The sequence below is a fragment of the Ambystoma mexicanum genome, chromosome 4p (genome assembly GCF_040938575.1).
Source record: "Ambystoma mexicanum isolate Mex_15411 chromosome 4p, UKY_AmexF1_1, whole genome shotgun sequence".
In the NCBI taxonomy this organism is placed as follows: Eukaryota; Metazoa; Chordata; class Amphibia; order Caudata; family Ambystomatidae; genus Ambystoma; species Ambystoma mexicanum.
The window spans coordinates 112,739,067-112,757,741 of NC_090927.1; the positions used below are offsets into that span (position 1 = coordinate 112,739,067).

At 46.7% G+C, this 18,675-nt stretch overlaps 1 protein-coding gene across 5 annotated transcripts in view; it reads right to left on the bottom strand.

Moving 5' to 3' along the window:
• The window catches only part of CAD (carbamoyl-phosphate synthetase 2, aspartate transcarbamylase, and dihydroorotase), a 425,465-nt gene that overhangs the window by 121,035 nt on the left and 285,755 nt on the right, over positions 1-18,675 (bottom strand). For all 5 annotated transcript variants that reach the window (XM_069605502.1, XM_069605501.1, XM_069605500.1 and 2 more), the window contains exon 31: positions 8,113-8,314. In XM_069605502.1, the coding sequence (XP_069461603.1) occupies positions 8,113-8,314 (202 nt within the window). The remainder of the gene's footprint in view (positions 1-8,112; positions 8,315-18,675) is intronic.

The window sequence follows — 18,675 nt, forward strand, 5'->3', positions numbered from 1 at the left end:
GATTGTTGTCAGATTATGGAAAAGGTTTCTTTCGGTTTTTTAGAGTGTTTCTATTCACTTAGCTGTCACTCGTAAATCATTTATAAGACCGCCAGAGTTTGCCAGCAGATCTCTTCACTAAGGCCCGTCTGGTGGCTGCGGGTCTTGTATATCCATTGTTGTTCTCTTTTTAATAGGAGAGCTGTTATATTCCTGCCTCGTTTAGGTACTCTGACTTTCTCTATGATGGTCCATGTCAAGTCATTCTCAGTGTGCTGTTTCTCTATGAAGTGTTCGACCAGTGGGGCAGTTCTTTTTTGGGTCCTGATGTTAGAGCGATGCTCCCCTATACGTGTCTTAATTGCCCTTGTTGTCATGCCAATATATTTTTTGTTACAAGGGCGCTGGATTAGATACACGACAGTGTATAGGGGAGCATCGCTCTAACATCAAAACAGAAACGGCACTGAACTACAATTCCCAGGGGGTTCAGAGTCCCTTCTGAAGCTCACATGTGATTGCGCACACGTGACGCTGAGATATAAGACAATGCATTACTTACCGTAAAAGCATTTCTGATGGTTGTATCTGCTTAGATTCACATGCTGTGCATAGGTCCGACATCCAGTGGTCACTGCGGAGTTTTGCATTTTGTTTTTCGTAGTCGAAAAGGGACGTCGACAAGGCGTGTCTGAAACACTATCCCTATAGTGACGTGCGTTGTACCCACAATCCCTCACGCGTCGAGGTCACTCTGTTTGTATTTTTCTGCCCTGAGGGAGCCTTCTAGACGTGAGTGAGTACAGAAAAGAGATATAAAAGGAAGTCTATGTTCCTTCCATCCGAGAGGGGAGGAAGGGTGGGCGCATGTGAATCTAAGCAGATACAACCATCAGAAATGCTTTTACGGTAAGTAATGCATTGTCTTCTGATGTTTGTTAATCTGCTTAGAATCACATGCTGTGCATAGACTAGCGAGCAGTACCCGGAGTTGGCGGTGGGTTATGAGAAGGAACAGTAGAGAAAAGATGTCTTAATACTGCCTGTCCCACCTGGGAGTCAGATCTAGAGTGTGAATCTAGACAGTAGTGTTTTGTAAAGGTGTGCACAGAACTCCAGGTAGCCGCTTTGCAGATGGACTCAAGGGGAACATTTGCAATGAATGCTATGGACGCCCCCGTGCCTCGAGTAGAATGTGCTCTTGGCTTAAAGGGCAGTTCTCTCTTAGCAAGAGTATAGCAGAGAGTGATGCATTGAACAATCCATCTAGAAATAGTGGACTTTGAAACTGCATCCCCTTCTCTTCCTGCTGCCACCGAGACGAAGAACTGATTAGTCTTCCTCAGTGGTCTGGTTCTTTCCATGTAGAACATGACCGCTCTGCGCACATCTAGTGTGTGCAGAGTCCTTTCTCCCAAGTTGGAAGGGTTTTGAAAGAACGCTGGTAGTTCTATAGACTGGTTTACGTGGAATTTTGAGATGAATTTCGGAGCAAACCTTGGGTGAGTGCGTAGAACCACCTTATCTTTGTGAACTGTAACAAAGGGGTCTAGAACAGAAAGAGCCTGAAGTTCACTTACTCTCCTGATGGAGGTGATAGCTATTAAAAAAGCAGTCTTAAGAGTGAGGTGTTTAAGAGATGCTTTGTGCATGGGTTCGAATGGTGAGCCCATGAGTGTGGTAAGTACCACATTAAGGTCCCATCCGGGAGCTGGGTCAGCTTTCGGGGGGTGTATCCTCTTTACTCCCTCCATGAAGGCCTTTATAACAGGGATCTTCCACCACGACACCTTGAGTTGGGAAGTGGTGTATGCAGAAAGTGCCGCTAGGTGGACTTTAATGGAATTGAACACTAGACCTGAATCCAATAGGTGGGTCAGGTATAGAACAATATGTGTGGGAGAGCAGTCAATCGGGTTGATGCTCTTACCCCTGCACCAGATGACAAACCTCTTCCATTTGCTAGAATAGCAGTGGCTTCCCTGAGGATGTCCATGCATCTCTGCGGGAGCTGTAGATGTCCGAATTCTATGATCTCAGGAGCCAAGCTGCTAAGTTCATGTTCTGGGGGCATGGATGTAGGGTCCTGCCCTTGTCTTGTGACAGCATGTTGTACGGGCAGGGGAGTTTCACTGGGGGAGATAGAGACATCTCCATCAAGTGAGCGAACCATGGCTGTCGGGCCCACATTGGGGCCACCAGTATCATGGTTACTTGTTCCTGGTGCATCTTGTGCACCACCTTGTTGAGAAGGGGAGTCGGGGGAAAAGCGTAAACAAATTTCCCTGACCATTGTATCGACAGACCGTTCCCCTTGGATTGGTTCTGGGGGTACCTGGAGGCGTAACTTAGGCATTGTGAGTTCTCCAGGGTTGCGAACAGGTCTATTTCTGGGAATCCCCATTGTGTGAAGACATCGAAGACGATGTTTTTGTGCAGTCGCCATTCGTACTCTTCGGGCAGGGGGAAATCTCTGCTGAGTTTGTCTGCCAGCAGATTGAGTTTCCCTGGTACATGTTGTGACAGTAGGAACATGTCTTGTTTGAGAGCCCACTTCCATATATTTTGGGCCAGTTTGGACAGTCCTGGAGAGTGGGTTCCCCCCTGCTTGTTGATGTAATATATGGCTGTGGTGCTGTCTGTAAGGACCATCACTGTCCTGCCTTGTAGGTGTTCCTGGAAGGCTTTTAGCGCCTTGAACACCGCTAGTAGCTCCAGAAGATTGATGTGTTTGGATGCTACGTTCGGAGTCCACGCTCCGTGAGCAGTCTGATGGGATAGGTGAGCCCCCCATCCTGTGAGGGATGCGTCTGTGGTTAGAGTGGCTTCCGCCGCGGGTGTGGCAAAGGGTTTCCCTTTTCCAAGGTTTTCTTTTGTCCACCACCGTAGCGAGAGAACTAAGGCCTGCGAGACCACCACTAGATCGTCCCATAGTCCGCTGGCCTGACACCACTGGCTGTTGAGCCACTCTTGCATTGGGCGCATGCGCAGGCGCGCGTGAGGTACAAATAAATACACGACGCCATCATGCCTAGCAAGCGCATTGCTTTGCGTACCGTCACCTCTCGACCGGTCACATATTGAGGGATCTGAAACAGCATGTTTTGGACCCTCTCTTTGGAGGGGAAGACGAGGCCTTCCTTTATTTGAATTAGAGCCCCTAGGAATGGTTTGATTTGGCTGGGGTCTAGGCTGGACTTCTTTTCGTTGATGGAGAAGCCCAACTGGAACAAAAGGTCTACAGTCTTTTGGGTATTGGAGAAGCATGTTTCGTAAGAATCCCCTGTTATGAGCCAGTCGTCGAGGTAAGGGTAAACTGGGATGGACAACCTGCGCAGGTGGGCCGCTGCCACTGCCAGCACCTTCGTGAATACCCTTGGTGCAGATGCTATGCCGAAGGGTAGTACTCTGAACTGGTAGTGTTTGCCCTCTATCATGAACCGGAGGTATTTTCTGTGCGCTGGCAACATTAAAATATGAAAGTATGCATCTTTCATGTCCAATGTTGTCATGTAATCTCCCTGTGATAGCAGTGGGATCACTTCCTGTAAGGTCACCATACGAAACTTTTGGGGTTTGATAAACTTGTTCGCTGGGCGCAGATCTAATACAGGGCGCATGGTTAGATCCTTTTTGGGTACAAGGAAGTACACTGAATAAATACCTTCCGTTACCTGAGATAGAGGCACGACCTCTATGGCTCCTTTTTCCAGCAGTAGTTGTACTTCTTGGAGAAGGATGGCAAGATGTTCCGGTGTCATGCGTCGTCCCCTCGGGAGTTTGTATGTTGGGGAACTGTTGAATTTGATGCAGTATCCGTGGGCTACGGTGGAAAGTACCCAGCGGTCTGACGTTATACCCTCCCATGCTGGAAGAAAGGATGTTATCCGGCCCCCGACCGGTGTTGCATGGGAGGGGACGCGATGTTGGGGGCTTGGGAGCCTCTGGGGGTGGACCCCCGGCCTCTTCCTTTGCCCCGGCGCTGGCCTCTTTGGCTGTACTGCACACTATTGGTCTGGAAATTGGTGGCAGGGTACTGTTGCTGCTGGTTTTGTTGTTGGCGTTGGCCACGAAAAAAGCGTTTGTTGCCATAGCCGCGTCTGGTAGAGGGCTTAGAGATTTGGTCAAGAGTTTTGATAGTATCGAACTCTTTTTTAGCCATCTCCAGAGCCTCATCCACCGCTTTCCCGAAGAGGTTTGAGTCTTCAACAGGTTTATTTATTAAAGACGCCTGTGTCTCCGGTTTGAACCCTGAGTTGCGCAGCCATACGTGGCGTTTTAGGAGTATTCCCTGAACCAGGGAACGTCCCGCTGTTTCTGCAGCATCCAGAAAGTTCTTTACAATACTCTGGTTGACCTGGGTTCCTTCGCCAATAGTTGTAAGCAGGCGTGTACGTAGTTGTTCCGGCGCTTCTTCGGCGTCTTTGCGCAGTTTGGCCCACTGCGCGTCCGCATAGCTAGCGAGCAAAGAATTGTTGTTCGCAATTCTTGCCGAAAAGGCAGCCGAGGATGTAACTCTTTTTGCAAGGGCATATAACCGCTTGCCCTCCTTGTCAGGTGGTGCCTCACTGGTGGAAAGTGGTACCCCTGCCCTCTTTCTTGTATTGGTTACTACCAGGGAATCCGGAATGGAATGTCCCCTGATGTACAGCGGGTCTGAGGGTGAAGGAGTGAAAAGTTTTTCAATTCTAGGATTGACCCCTCTGATTAGTGCAGGTGTGGACAGCAAAGGGATGATTCTTCTCTTCACCGAAGCGAGGAGGGGAATGGTCTGGCTGACCGGGGGTTTCTCCTTAATTACTCTTTCCACAAAGTCTAATTCAGGAGAGAGCTCCCCAGTGTCCAGTTCGAAATGTGCTGCTGCTCTGCGCAACAGGGCATTGAATGTGGGCTGATCGTCAATGGGAGACGTGTTTCTAATAGGTGAATTGTCAGGAGGATTTAGGTTCAGGACATCAGTGTCGGAATATATTGATGGGGATTGCCAGGGGTGAGAAGGTCCTTCTTCTGGATTTTCTCCGAAGCCTTCTCCTACCAAGTCTGGGCTGTCTTTCAGACCTTCCTCCTGGTTCCGTCCCTCTTCATCGTCCATAAAATCATCCTCTTCCTCAAAGTAATGTTCTTCCCCAGTGAGGTCATACACACTATGGAAGTCTGAGGCTGTGTCCTGGTGGGGATTGACTAGTCTCGGAATTTTGGCCCTGGGGTCCTCCTGAGGCCCTTCTCTTGGGAGTGGGAGGGTTCTGGGTATTCATAAACCTCTCCATTCTTTCCATGCAGAGATGGAGCTTTTCCATGGTTTCATGGGGTACCCCTGAGCGGTCTAGCGGGGGAAAAATAGTGTCTTGTAGCTGAAAACGGCTCGACCTCTCCCACAACGTCGAGGAAAGTGTCCCGTCGCCCTCCGAAAAACCTTCAGGTGTGTTGGGGGTCCCCTCGACTGAAGGGGGTAGTCCCTGCCTTTCTTCGGGCTTTTTCGGCGTGTCTTTCGACCTCTGCGTAGCGCTTGACGTGTCTTTCGGTGTACGCTTGTGGGCGTCGGCTACCACGATCCTCGCCAAGCTCTCAGCGACTCGTTTGTCAGCAGAGGGCTGTGGTTTCGACGTTATGGGTGTCGATCGCTCTACGGCGGCATGCGCTTTCTGCTGATGCGCGCCGGCCGATGATTTGGGGGCGGCGCCCTTATTTGCCGAAAGCCCAGTCGCTGGTCGCGGTTGCGAGAGGGGCTTCGAACCCGAACGGTCCGAGGAGGCCGCCGGTGGAACCTGCGTCTCCTTGGGCGCTGATGCTCTCTTCGCCTTCGACGAAGAAGAGCCATGGGTTGTGTGCTTATGTGTGGTCTTGTGTTCGTCAATGTCGCCGGGGTGTTCATCCCCATAAGCAGGGCGTGAGCCGAGCCCGTCGGGGCCGGGGACAGACGACGAAGCGCGTGTGCGCTCTTTAGGGGGGTTTTCGACTTCCGTAGCGGAGGTCGTGTTATCACGTTCCTCGTCACTGTCGGTGGTAGCAACGGTGGGTGAAGCGTCGGCCTTCGACATAGCGTAGGCCGCCCACCTCTTGACCCTACGGTCTTTTAGAGTCTTTGGCTTAAGAAGCCGACAAGCCGTGCAACCTTCCTCTTTGTGATCGAGGGGCAAGCAGCGGTTACACCGTGAACGCTTGTCCTTCCAAGTAAACTTGCCCTTGCAAAGCGGGCAAAACCTAAAGGGTGTCCTCTCCATAGCCGAGGCAATAAATCGTGATAACCACCCCAAGGGAAAGGAAGGGGAAAAGGAAAGGCATTCTCAGAAAAGAACCAGAGATGTCCCACGACCCCCACTCTCCCTACTGTATATGGCCTGCGAGGCCAGGCCACGTGTTCGGCAACGCCGAAGGATCTCCTCCGCTCGTCCCCTCCGTCGAAGATCTTGCTCGGCGGAGACAGCTTCACAACAGCGTCGAGGGAGGGATCGATATGTTCTATATTAATATAGGAAAACGACCAAAGGTCGAGGAGATGAAATCTGCAATGTCTCTCGAGGAGCTCCGCGTAAAGGCGACCAGTAGCTCGGCGGAAAAAAACAATCTGAGGGACCTCGACGCGTGAGGGATTGTGGGTACAACGCACGTCACTATAGGGATAGTGTTTCAGACACGCCTTGTCGACGTCCCTTTTCGACTACGAAAAACAAAATGCAATACTCCGCAGTGACCACTGGATGTCGGACCTATGCACAGCATGTGATTCTAAGCAGATTAACAAACATCAGAAACAGACATTATCCAAGATGGCGCGATAACGGTACGTGCAACGAGAAGCGGTCACCACGACTAAATAGAGGTAAGCGTTCCCAAGTAGCGTTTTAAATATTTGCCTAGATTGTAACGACTAAACTCACAGGAGAGCCTGGAATCGGTCCAGTGTTCGTTCGCTATGATTAATCAAAAAGATAGATCAAGCCAAACCACCTGATAACTAAAAACTAACGAAACGCAGTGAATAGGGAAGCATTACCGAGAGTGACCGCATTACGAACAACAATGCATGTGAACTGTGATGAAAATAACGCACAAGATATCTCTTGCACTACCAATAGAAGCTAGATAACATTTTAACTTATAACACATAGAAGGAACACCAGACTAAACTTATCAAGCCAGGGTGAAGCCGTTGAACACTGGTGATAGTAAACGGGCTTAATAGTAGGCTGTAAAACCTTACACAAATGATCTGACACCGATGTTCTCATTCTAGTGAGAACAATCCGGAAGAGAAGAGAGGACTCAACACCTTCCTCCCCGAACAGAAAGTCGAAGACAGAGATCGGGACTAACACACGATTTAGTACCTCGACAGATATAGGTAAAGAAAACACCACGTAGCCTATAGTTTAAAAAGGTTTTTAAAAAAGTACTTCGAGACTGACAACGGTCCCACTTGTTTTTTCTTGTCTTTGTCCTTATAGGATCAGGGATTTTTCCACTATACCTACTCTGGTCAACGGAAGATACCCCTAAACTCTTCAAAAAATTGAATACAAGTTGAGAATACTAAAATCAGAAAAGTATTCGTCCTGATGAAAGCGGCCACCCAAGAATCCCGCTGAAACCGGTTGACTGTTGGTTTAAGAGTACTGGTTGATAACCCAGACTCCAACACCCTTCTATACAGATCAAGGGGTTGCACAAAGAAATGGTTGAAGTTATCACTATATACTCTATCTCCACTATAACTTAGTGGTGAGGTAATAGGGTTTTTTAATTCCTCTAGTGACTAACTGTCAGTGAGGACCTTTGTTATTTTAACAATAAGACACGCGTTGTGGGGGCGGAAAGATTAAAAACAAAATACCAACCTCCATGTAGGATCAGGGCCTTTGTGAGACTCAATGTTAGGAGCACAATACATCAATGACGTTTACCTCCTCCAGACTTACCTATAGCTCTGTGCGCTCGGTTCATCTCACTGTCCAAACCTTTCCCCAACACAACTTGCACTCTGTTCACTGAAAAACTCACTGGCGTAAACTCTGCCCACCTTATCACTTGCATTTCTTCTACTCTGCCAAAGCGGTTCAAGCCATGCCCTCCAATATCCATTACTCTACCCTCCATTGGTGCCTCCATACTCCCCAACCTAAAGAACAAACGCACCATGATCCGTAGCAAAGCAATCAATAGACTCCAGGTTCTCCCACAAGGCGTCCATGTCTTCCTGAGTGCCCAGCATTGGCCGGACCTGGCCACGGCTTGTGCCAATGCGCTCCAAATCATCTAAGCACAAGAAGAGGTGGTGCGGGGCTACCTCACAGGTCACCTGGATCCCCTTCTGCTTGGCAGCTTTAATTATCAGAATCTGAACGGAAAAGAGAATAGCATCAGATTAATTGCACTTAGAAAATAGAAGTGTCACAAACTATGGTCCATAGCACAACCAAACTGAAGCATTCGGTAATTAAAAACAAAGCTAAAATCCAACACTATAAAACAGTATGAGCACTATGTAAGGGATGTTTTCCTAAAGTCTACCTGTGGTAAGACTTTATAAACTCTGGTATAAGTACTTCTGAAGGGAGGGATTTCCAGTAGTCAAAGTGTTTTTTCCAAAGAGCATTTATTCTCATAATGAATAGAGCACCTTGAGCTGAATCTGGCACAAGGGGAAGTGTGTGAGAGAGTGTGAGAGAGTGTGTGTGTGTATTTATATAGCTATGGAACTCCAGGAAGATTCCATGTCTCATGGGAGACCACAACACATGTTTGCTGTCATTTGTTACAGATCTGGCAACAGCAAGATGCACTTTTAAACTGGGCATGAGACCATAACATCTTTACAACATGCTTGTCACAGTTCTCAGAATGTTTATGCCCTTATATGGAAAAGGCATCACAAGTTTAAAGTAGTTGCACATCTTAAGATGCATATTCAATGGCACAAGGTTTATCCAAATAAAATAACTTCATTACCAAGACATGTGGGAGATAAAACACCTCCCTTTCTCTATATACTTGTCTGCTTTTATTCCAAGTTCGACCATCACATAATAACGGCATCATCCAAAACCCATCTACTTTGAATGGACCACTTAATGTACTTTCCCCTGTAATGCACCTATTGGTCTGCGAACCCATACTTGGTCGTCCTGCTCAACCCTTGACAACAGTGTTTATATTTTTATTGTACCACTTTTTCTCTGCCTCACTCTTTCTTTGAACTCTCTTCCTTCATTCCAACTCATTCCATTCATTAATCTCATTCCCCCCAAACCAGAGGGGACAAATCAGTGGCTGCTTTTCTTCTCCTTAATATTTCAAATGGAATGCATCCAGTTGTAGCATGTGGTGTAAACCCTTTACGTTAAGGCAAGTTTCTCTACATCATTCTCCCGGGTTTCTTCCTCCCTGGATTGACATGCAAATACTTTGCATTGATGTTCTGTTGAACCTCAACTATTCCATTGGTAGAGGGATGAAAACTTATGGTGTTCAATTCCAAAAAAGTTCATAAGTCTGGATGTGAACTGAACATCATTGGTTTTGGCAAGCCCTCTCTTCGAAATAGATCATCCGTAAATGTAATTAATGCTCTTGAATCTGCCTCAAACAGAGCGTACCTCTACCCATTTGGAATATAAATCAACTATTACTATACAAATACTTTTTTGTACCCTCCCTAGATGGTAAAATACCCACAATATCTAAGGCAATGTACTCCCAAAGAGTATTAGGCATGTCTGTGGGCTTTAGGGGTTGTGTATGTGTTTTGAGTACTTTGATGAGGTACAAGTAGTGCAATGGTTTATTAAATTCTCAACTTCCGTATCCAGACCTGGCCACCAGTAGTCCCTACAGAGAATTCATTTGGTTCTAGACCTACCCCTGTGATTTATGAGCTAACAATGAGTGTTTCTTATACCACTTGGTGGAAGGATTCTCCCTGCTCGTACCAGATGTGCATCTTCTCTAGGCTTAGTACATCCTTTATTCTATGGAATGCTCATAGAGCCTCATTAGGTGTCCATCCAGCCCATTCCTTAAGTACAAAGTCTTACACTATGAAGTTCAAGATCATTAATGCAACTGTGAACCCACTCCTCCTAAGTCATCGACTCTCCACACACCCAAAATACTTCTTGTACAGGTTCTTTTGAGTCTTCATAGTTGGGGAGAAATTTCATTTCTGTGCCAATTGCCTTTAACCTTAGAGACCCCCAGCTCTTTTGCTGGACTCAGGGCTTTTTAATTTTAACTCTTGAGTGAATAGGACTTTCTCACTCTAGTGTTTTTTCTGCCTAGGATTTTTGTGTTTTACTGTTTAATGGAGTTTGGTGAACCCCTTAGGCATCTGCTTTTTGCATTTTGACAACACCTTTTGTGCAGTGCCACCGATGTTAACTACATTTTCTTGGGTGAACTACTGTTCCCAAGAATAGTAAGAGGACTTGGTTTTACTTACCTTTTCCTGTGTGGGTCCAGCACACCACCCTATGTGGAATGCTTGGGGGTTAACTACTTTATCCCACTTCTCATATAACATTGTTACACTAACTCAGTTGAATGGATGGTGGCAGGGGTTTATTTTTTACTACCTTATGCCACGTATCTGCAGGCTTTATCCTCAGCTACAATATAGCAACCACGGGTGAACATTTTCCCAAAATGGCCCAGTCTTTTTTTTAGCCAATTCCTTTCTTCTGGGCTTTTACTCTGTTTGAATCATGTTCAAGTCTTTTGTGTGTTTTGCCTTTGGCGGGCTTCAGCCCTGAAGCACGCCCAGGCTCCAGTGCGTCTGGAAAGGCAGGAAATGAGGGAGGGTCCCGAAAACCTCCCAGTCCTTTGTCTCTAGGTGTGGCAGACTGAAGCCAGTTTTGATTGGCTTAAAAGGCAAGATTTTAGGGACTGGAGGCAGAGTCGACCACTGCAGGACAACATCAAACAAAGGAGACATGAAAAAGACGTCAGCAGCACCCTCTTGGACCGCAAACTGCCCGGTGAAGCCCTGCAGCTGTGCTGACCCAGTTTTCGTTTTGACTGGGAAGACCCATACGGGACGACTTCCTCCCTTTGGCTGGTGGGACCAACTAGCATCAAGACAAACTATTTTGGCGCAATCCCCGACTTGCTGCAATTTTCTTAGGCTGCAGAAGCCCAATACCCAGGGTACCTCAACCACTTTGAGTGCATTGTCTTCCCAAGTCCGAATCCGGCCAGATATTCGTGGGCATCCAGAGGACCCCACAGAAATCTGCGTCCAGAGTCCAGGACCGAGGGATCAAGGAAGTCCTAACCTGAGCTTTTCGTTCTTTGGCGCTGAGAAAAAGGCGCCAAAACCACAAAGCCGCATAATCGACGGAAATCCATTTCTGCAGAGTCCCTCTCTCGAATGCTGCTGCAGGAGCCTGCCAGACGTCCCCCTTTTGCCCCCCCCCTTTCGTCACCACGACTAAGGACCAAGAACAAGGGTCTACTGCATTGCATCGTGAAGGCAACCAGCTGGAACAAATTCATTTAAAAAATACTGTGGGGCTTGGGGTACTTTATCATCTTGCCATTTGGGGTGCTTCCCATCTTTGGGAGTGCGATTTAACCCTACACTAAGTTGACCTCAATTTACCTGCACTGGCGTTACAGCTTGTGCTTTCTAAAGGGGACTCCAAGTTGCTGTGATTTCTCCTTTGAACACTGACTATTTAAGAACATATTTCTAAGAAGAGCATCAGAACTTAGAATTTTCCCATTGACTTTGGCTTTCCTGGCACCCTAAAGGCCTCCTTCTGAACCTATTGGCTTTGGCAGTGCTTGTTCCCTTGCCGGTTTTAAATGTGGAGCACTTTAATGCTGGACTAATACACTGCCTACATCCTTTTGGGAGTATCTAACGGTTCTTATAACCCAGTCTGTTCTGATCTAACCCCAAGCTTTCCTTCCTTGAAAACTCAATACTGTAAAGGTGATAATATATAAATGCTATACTGACCTGAAATGACGTGACCTCCATGTGCTGGAACATGTGTAACATGAATGAATAACTCGCCTGCTGTACTGTTCACTAATTGAATCCTAACTTGGGATTAATGTTACAGCTAATTACTGCTTTTTAAAGAATGCTTTAAATATCTGTGTATAAATGAATTATATAAGTGTTTAATTGGATACCTGCATTTACTGATTTTTTTGTACAGCTCTACAGCTCACATTGCCCTCTTAAGATAAGCCTGGCTGCTCAGTCACACTACCAACTTGTGTAGTACAGGCCTATATTAAAAAGGTGGGTTACCTAATAGCAACAAGAGCTGTCTTGTGTAGTCCCACACCAGTTGGACTGCACAAATTCTACCCAACAATTTTCGAGTGGATTGTCTTCCGAAGTGCGGATCTGGCCAAAACTTTGTGGGCATCCAGCGAACCCTACAGAAGCAGGAAATCCACATCCAGAGTCACCTCACCAGAGTCCAGGACCGAGGGATCAAGTAATTCTAACAAGAACTGTTCGTTCTTCTTTGGCGCAGAGATAAAGGCGCCAAAACCAGAAAGAGCTGCTTAATCAAGGGGAATCCATTGCTGATGAGTCACTCTCTCTCTCTCAAGTGCTTCCGCAGAAGCCCGCCAGACGTCCTCCCTTTCGTCACCACGACCAGGAACAAGCGTCTGCTGCATTGCAACCAGAGTCATCCAACTGGAACATTCTTCATTTCACAGGTAGTGTGGGTCTTGGGGTATGTTAGGCAAGATTTGGAGAAGTACCCTTAGGGTGCACTACAACAACCTTGACCTCCTGGCAATAGGAACCCAACCTTTGGTACAAGTCTGTACTACACAGGTTGGTAGCGTGGTTGAGCAGCCAAGCTTATCTCAAGAGGGTTCAATGTGAGCAGTAGTGGAGTTACACAGATTCACAGTAAACACTTATACTCAAGGTTTCTTGATTCAAAACAGTCACTTTGAATAAGCCTTCTTCAGAAAGGAGCAATATCACAGTAACACACAAATACACTTCAAAATACACAGTTTCTCTAAATCAGAGAATACCCATTGGGGATGGCACACAGACACTTCCTACACCCTAAGGAGATTTAAATAGCTAGGATACTGGACATTAATATATTACTGTTGCATTTAGAGCATTAATCGGATCAGTGCCAAAGAAAAGGGTTATTAGAACAAACGAGGTCACAAATATTCTGAAGCAGGTAAGTACTTTTTGAACACCCAATGCAAAGTAAGTTAAGCGCTTCCTGGAAGGATAGGCACAACACAATGTCAGAGGTGAGAAGTCATTCAGGGAGCCAGGCCAGCCAATGTTAAGTTAGCAAAAGTCTAGGTGAGCTGAAGCACTTCTTGCAGTTAAGTAAGTCTTGCACAATGTTTTAGGGGTCTATGTAGAAAAGAAGAATCAAAGTAGGGCCGATAGGCTTGTGAGCAGTAGAAGATGCAAGCAACTCTACAGAGCAACCACGACAGGTCTCAACTGAGAACAAGCAAGGCTACACAACAAGGAGGTAAGTTCTTAAGACTGTACAGTACCTTCGGTTGGAAGAAATGGTGTCAGCTGGCTTCTGTTCCTGTGCTGCTCTGCAGATCCTGTTCCTTGGCCTCAGTAGTGGGGAGAAGAGGGATCTGGGGACTCCTGCACTGGGACCGTCAACGACAGCAACCGTCAATCTTCAAATCAGTGGCACTTCGGTGTTTCAGCTTCTCGCGTCTATAGCAAATAGCACCACTGCGGTTCTCGGATACCACTTCAGACCTTCCTCGCATCTGGGGTCCAGCACTCTTGAGATGGCTCGGGCAGTCCTGCTTCCTGGGAGTTCAGAGGATCTTCAAGGGAGTTCGGAGGATCTCGGGTCTGACTTAAAAGAAAAGCACACCATCTGGTGTTCCTCTACGTAGCTCTTTGGTTCCAGCAGCAACTGCAGTGGACTTACAACCAGCTTCGAGAGGATGTCCAGACGGGCTTACTTTGGAGTTGATTGGTCCCACCAACTCAAAGGGACAAGTTGTACTTGCAGTGCTTCTCTAGTCGAGGCGAATTCAGAGCTACAGCACAGCAGCAGGGCTTCACCAGGCAAACAACGGCCCAGGAGTTGCAGCAGGCGTCTCTTCCAAGTTCTTCTTCGTCCAGTGGTCGACTGCCTACCAAGCCAAAAAGCCTCACCTTTTTTATGCAGGTTTCTCCCATTCATTCCAGCCCAGCTGTCAATCACACAGCAGGGTGGCTGTCCTTGCCGGACAGCCAGGGAATTAAGCACAAGGATCGGGCACCTCCCTCACTTCCTGCCCCTGCCAGACATGCTGGAGCCTGAGGTGGGCTTCACTCATGACTCCCGCCAAAGTAAAAAAAAAAAAAACAAGGGACCAAACCTGGTTTGGCGCGCAGAGTAAATCTCAAGAAGGACCTTTGCAACAAGAAATGGTGAAAAAAGAAGACTGTGCCATTTTGACAAAATGGGCACCCATGGGTGTCTTACTGCAGCTGCAATTGCAGCCCGCAGTAAAAACACAATGGTAGTAAAAAGTAAACCACTGCCACCACCCATTAATTGTAGAAAGGGTGACATAAAAATGTTACACGAGAAACTAGAGAAGGGGATACTAAGTAACCCCTCCAGCACCTATTGTAAGATCGTGTGTGCTTGGTCTAGAACGTTACAAAATCTAAGTAAAGTCAATGTCACTTCACTGCAAACGGTAGTTTCACCAAGAGAAGGTATTTATACCTTTGGGAAATCCAAGAGACTTCCCTGGGGCACTGCACTGAAGGGGCTGGGTGTCAATGTAAAGATGAAGCCTATGGAGTTTGTCAGAGTCCAAAGACTCCAGACTCCAAAGTCAAAAGAAACACTGAGTCCAAATCACAGAAAAAGGTCTCACTCTCTCCAGGTTAGAAATTAAAAGTCCTAAAATCCAGAAAAAAGAGCTGGGGGTCTCCACGGTAGAAGGGAATTAGCACATTTCTGAGAATTCTCCCTAACAGCCTGTCCAAAGGGGAGTTGAAATCAACTCAAAAAAGGTAGGCAAGTGCAAATCTCAAGCGAACCAGCACGATTTACGGCAAGAAGTAAAGTACCCCCAAGCCCAAACAGTACCTTGTGTTAGAAGCAGTGGTCCAGCTGGATGTCACCTTGCTACAGCTATGCAGACACTGGTTCCTGAGCCTCAGTCGTGGGGACAAGAGGGAAGACATCTGGAGGGCTCATGCAGCAGTACTCAGGACGACTGCCGGCAGCTACAGGGTCTCTTCAATTCAGCGGCACTTCGCAGATTCAGCGCTTCGCAAACAGCAATGATGCAGAACTAATCTGTGGGATGAATTTCCTTGCTCCCTTGGTCCTGGACTCTGGTTAGGGTTTTCCTGCTTCAGGAGTCTCATAAGGAGGCTCATAGAGCTTTTGGCCGGATTCGTTCCACGGCAGACGTTGCCCTCGGTTATAGACACTCGACCCCTGGCATTGGGCTTCTGCAGCAACGGAGAGGCACAGCAAGTCGTGGATTGCGCCAAAGTGGAGTTCGTCACGGGGTTAGTTGGTCCTACTAACGCAAGGGAAGAAGTCATCCCTTCCGGAGCTTCTCTGTCGATTGGAATAAAGAGGTCAGCTCAACAGCAGGGCTTCACCAGGCAATTCAAGGTCCAGGAGGTTGCAGCGGGCTTCTCTTCGCGGTTTCTTCGTCCGATGTTTCTTCTAGTGGTCGACTGTCTGTAGTCCCAAAACCCTCACCTTTTAAGCAAGTTTTCCCATTCATGCACAGCCTAGGCTGTCGATCACACAGCAGGGTGGCTGTCCTTTCAGGACAGCTAGCCGGCCAATCTGGACTGGTTTCGTTCAGGCACTCCTAGAGACAAAGGACAGGGGAGTTTCGGGACCCTCCCTCACACCCTGTCCTTCCAGACACACTGGAGCCAGGGGCGGGCTTCAGGGCTGAGACTGCCAAAGGCAAGACAAACAAAGGGCTTAAACCTGTCAACGCACAGAGTAAAAGCCAAGAAAGACCTTGCAAACAGAAAATGGCGGAAAAAGAAGACCGGGGGCAGGGGGTTTAATGCTGTGTTAATAGACTGCCTACATCCCTTTGGGAGAATCTAACTGTTCTTATAACCCACCACTTTGTTCTGATCCAACCCTAACCTTTTCCTTCCTTGAAAACTCAATATTGCAAAGGTGATACTATATACATGCTATACTGACCTCAAATGATGTGACCTCTGTGTGTTGGAACATGTGTAACATGGGATTTTGACAAAATGGTCACCCGTGGGTGCTGTACTGCAGCTGAGGGTTCAGCCTGCAGTAGAAAAACAATGGTAGGAAAAGGTAAACCACTGCCACCAGCCATTTAAAAGCAGGGAGGGTAACAAGAAGGTTACATAAGAAAGTAGTATATGGAGCTACTAAGAGTTAGGGAGAATTCTCATTTCTGTGCTAATTCCCGTCAACCTTAGAGACCCCCAGCTCTTTTGCTAGACTTTAGGACTTAATTTTTATCCTGGCGCGAGATCTTTTTCTCACTCTCTCATGTGTTTTGATCGATTTGGACTCAGTTGTTTTTGGAGTCTGACAAACTCCATAGGCATCTACCTTTTGTATTGTGACACAGCACCTTCAGTTCAGTGTCACAGAAGTCATTCGGATTTCTCATAAGGGTTAAATGCATGTTCTTGGGTGAACTACTGTTGCCAAGAATAGTAAAGTGAAATTGACTTTACTTACCTTTTTCCTATGTAGATCCAGCACACCCCATCCTATGTCGAAGTGCTGGGCGGTCACTTAGTAGCCCCTTTTCCTACTTACTCGTGTCACATTTTTTATGTTACCCTCACTACTTTTAATGGCTGGAGGCAGTGGTTTAATTTTTTCTACCCGTTAGGCAAGAATGCATGTAATAACCCTGTGGGAGACTGCAACAGCATTGTCCTCTTGGCAATATGGCAACCCAACCTTTGGTATGGGTCTGTAGTACACAAATTGTTAGATTAACTGAGCAGCCAGACTTATCTAAAGTGGGGTCAATGTGAGCTGTAGAGGTGCAACAGATTCATATTGACAGGTATTCAAATAACACTTGTACTCAAGGTTTCTTATTAAAATAATTATTTAATAATTTAACTGTCAGTTTTAAAATAAGTCTTCTTTAGAAAGGGCACTATGCAATAAAATACACTTCCAAAATACACTCCTTCAGTTTCAATTAAGTAGATACCCTTTTGGGATGTAACACCTCCTACACCCTGAGGTGAAAGCAATAGCTAGGACAGTGTGGACATTGATATATCACTTCACACTTAAATGCAATGCTGGAGTTATGGAAAAAGGAAAAGGTTAGGGAAGGAAACAATGGTTAAAAAGTTTCTCAAACAGGTAAGCACTTTTGAATTTCCCAATGAAATGTAGGTTAACCCTTTCCCAGCTATACAAGTAACTTATATATGACTTTTTGGAGGGACAGCAACACAAAGTCAGAGGGTAAGAAGTCTGCAGGGAGCCAGCAAGGACAGCCAATGTCAATTGAGCAAGGTCTAGGGGAGCGGAGGCACTTCTTGAGGATAGCACAAAAGTCTTTCACAATGTTAGAGAGTTTGATTCTGGTATTCCTGTCCCCTTGCACTCGGTTCCAGCAGCAACTAAGAAGTACAGCCAGCAGCAAGAGAGGTTCCAGTCAAGTTCGTCTTGGGGTCAGTTGGTCCCACCAACCCAAGGGAAGAAGTAGTCCTTTCCAGGCTTCTCTAGTCTATCCAAAATTTTGAGTTTCAGCACTGCAGCAGGGCCTCACCGGGCAAATCAATGGTCCACGAGGGTGGAGCAAACTTCTCTTCCAGTTTCTTCAGTTCTTTCGTCCAGTGGTCGACTGCCTTCCTTGCAAAAAAACTTGCCTTTTATGCAAGTTTCTCCCATTTATTAGCAGCCAAGCTGTTAAACAGTGTGGCTGTCCTCAAATGACAGCCAGCCAATCACCTTTGGGTGCATTCCTGTAACCAAGGAGACTAAGCAGCGGGAGTTTCTGGCATCTACCTCGCTTCCTGCCCTGCCAGACACGCTGGAGCAAGAGGAGGGATTCACTAGTGAATCCCGCCAAAGTCAAAAACAAACAAAGGGGCCAATCCTGGTTTGGCGTACAGAGTAAATCTCAAAAAGGACCATACAAACAAGAAATGGAGAAAAAAAAGACGACCAGGGCCTTTTTGACAAAATGGGCACCAATGGGTGCAATACTGCAGCTGAGGATTCAGCCTGCAGAAAAATGCACAAATGGTAGGAAAATTAAACCACTGCCTCCAGCCATTAATTGTAGTAAGGGCAACATCAATTTGATACATGAGAAGGTAGACAAAGGATACGAGGTAACCCCTCCAGCACTATGTAAGAGAATGTGAGCTGGTCTACAAAGAGAAAAAGTAAAGTCAATTTCAGTAGTTTATCCAAGAGAAGATATTTAAACATAAGCAGAAATCCAAAGGACTTCACTGTGACAATGCACTGAGAATGCTGTGTGTCACAATATAAAAAGATGATGCCCATAGAGTGTCTGACAGACTCCAAAACCAAAAGAAACATGGTTCAAATCAGATAATCAGAGAAAAATACAAGAGTGGGGAAAAAAGTCTCACTCTCCAGGATAAAAATGAAAAGTCCTAAAGTCCAGCCGAAGAGCTGGGGGTCTCTAAGGTAGAAGAGAAGTACAATGAGAATTCTCCCCAACGCTACCATTGTGCTTTTCTACCAC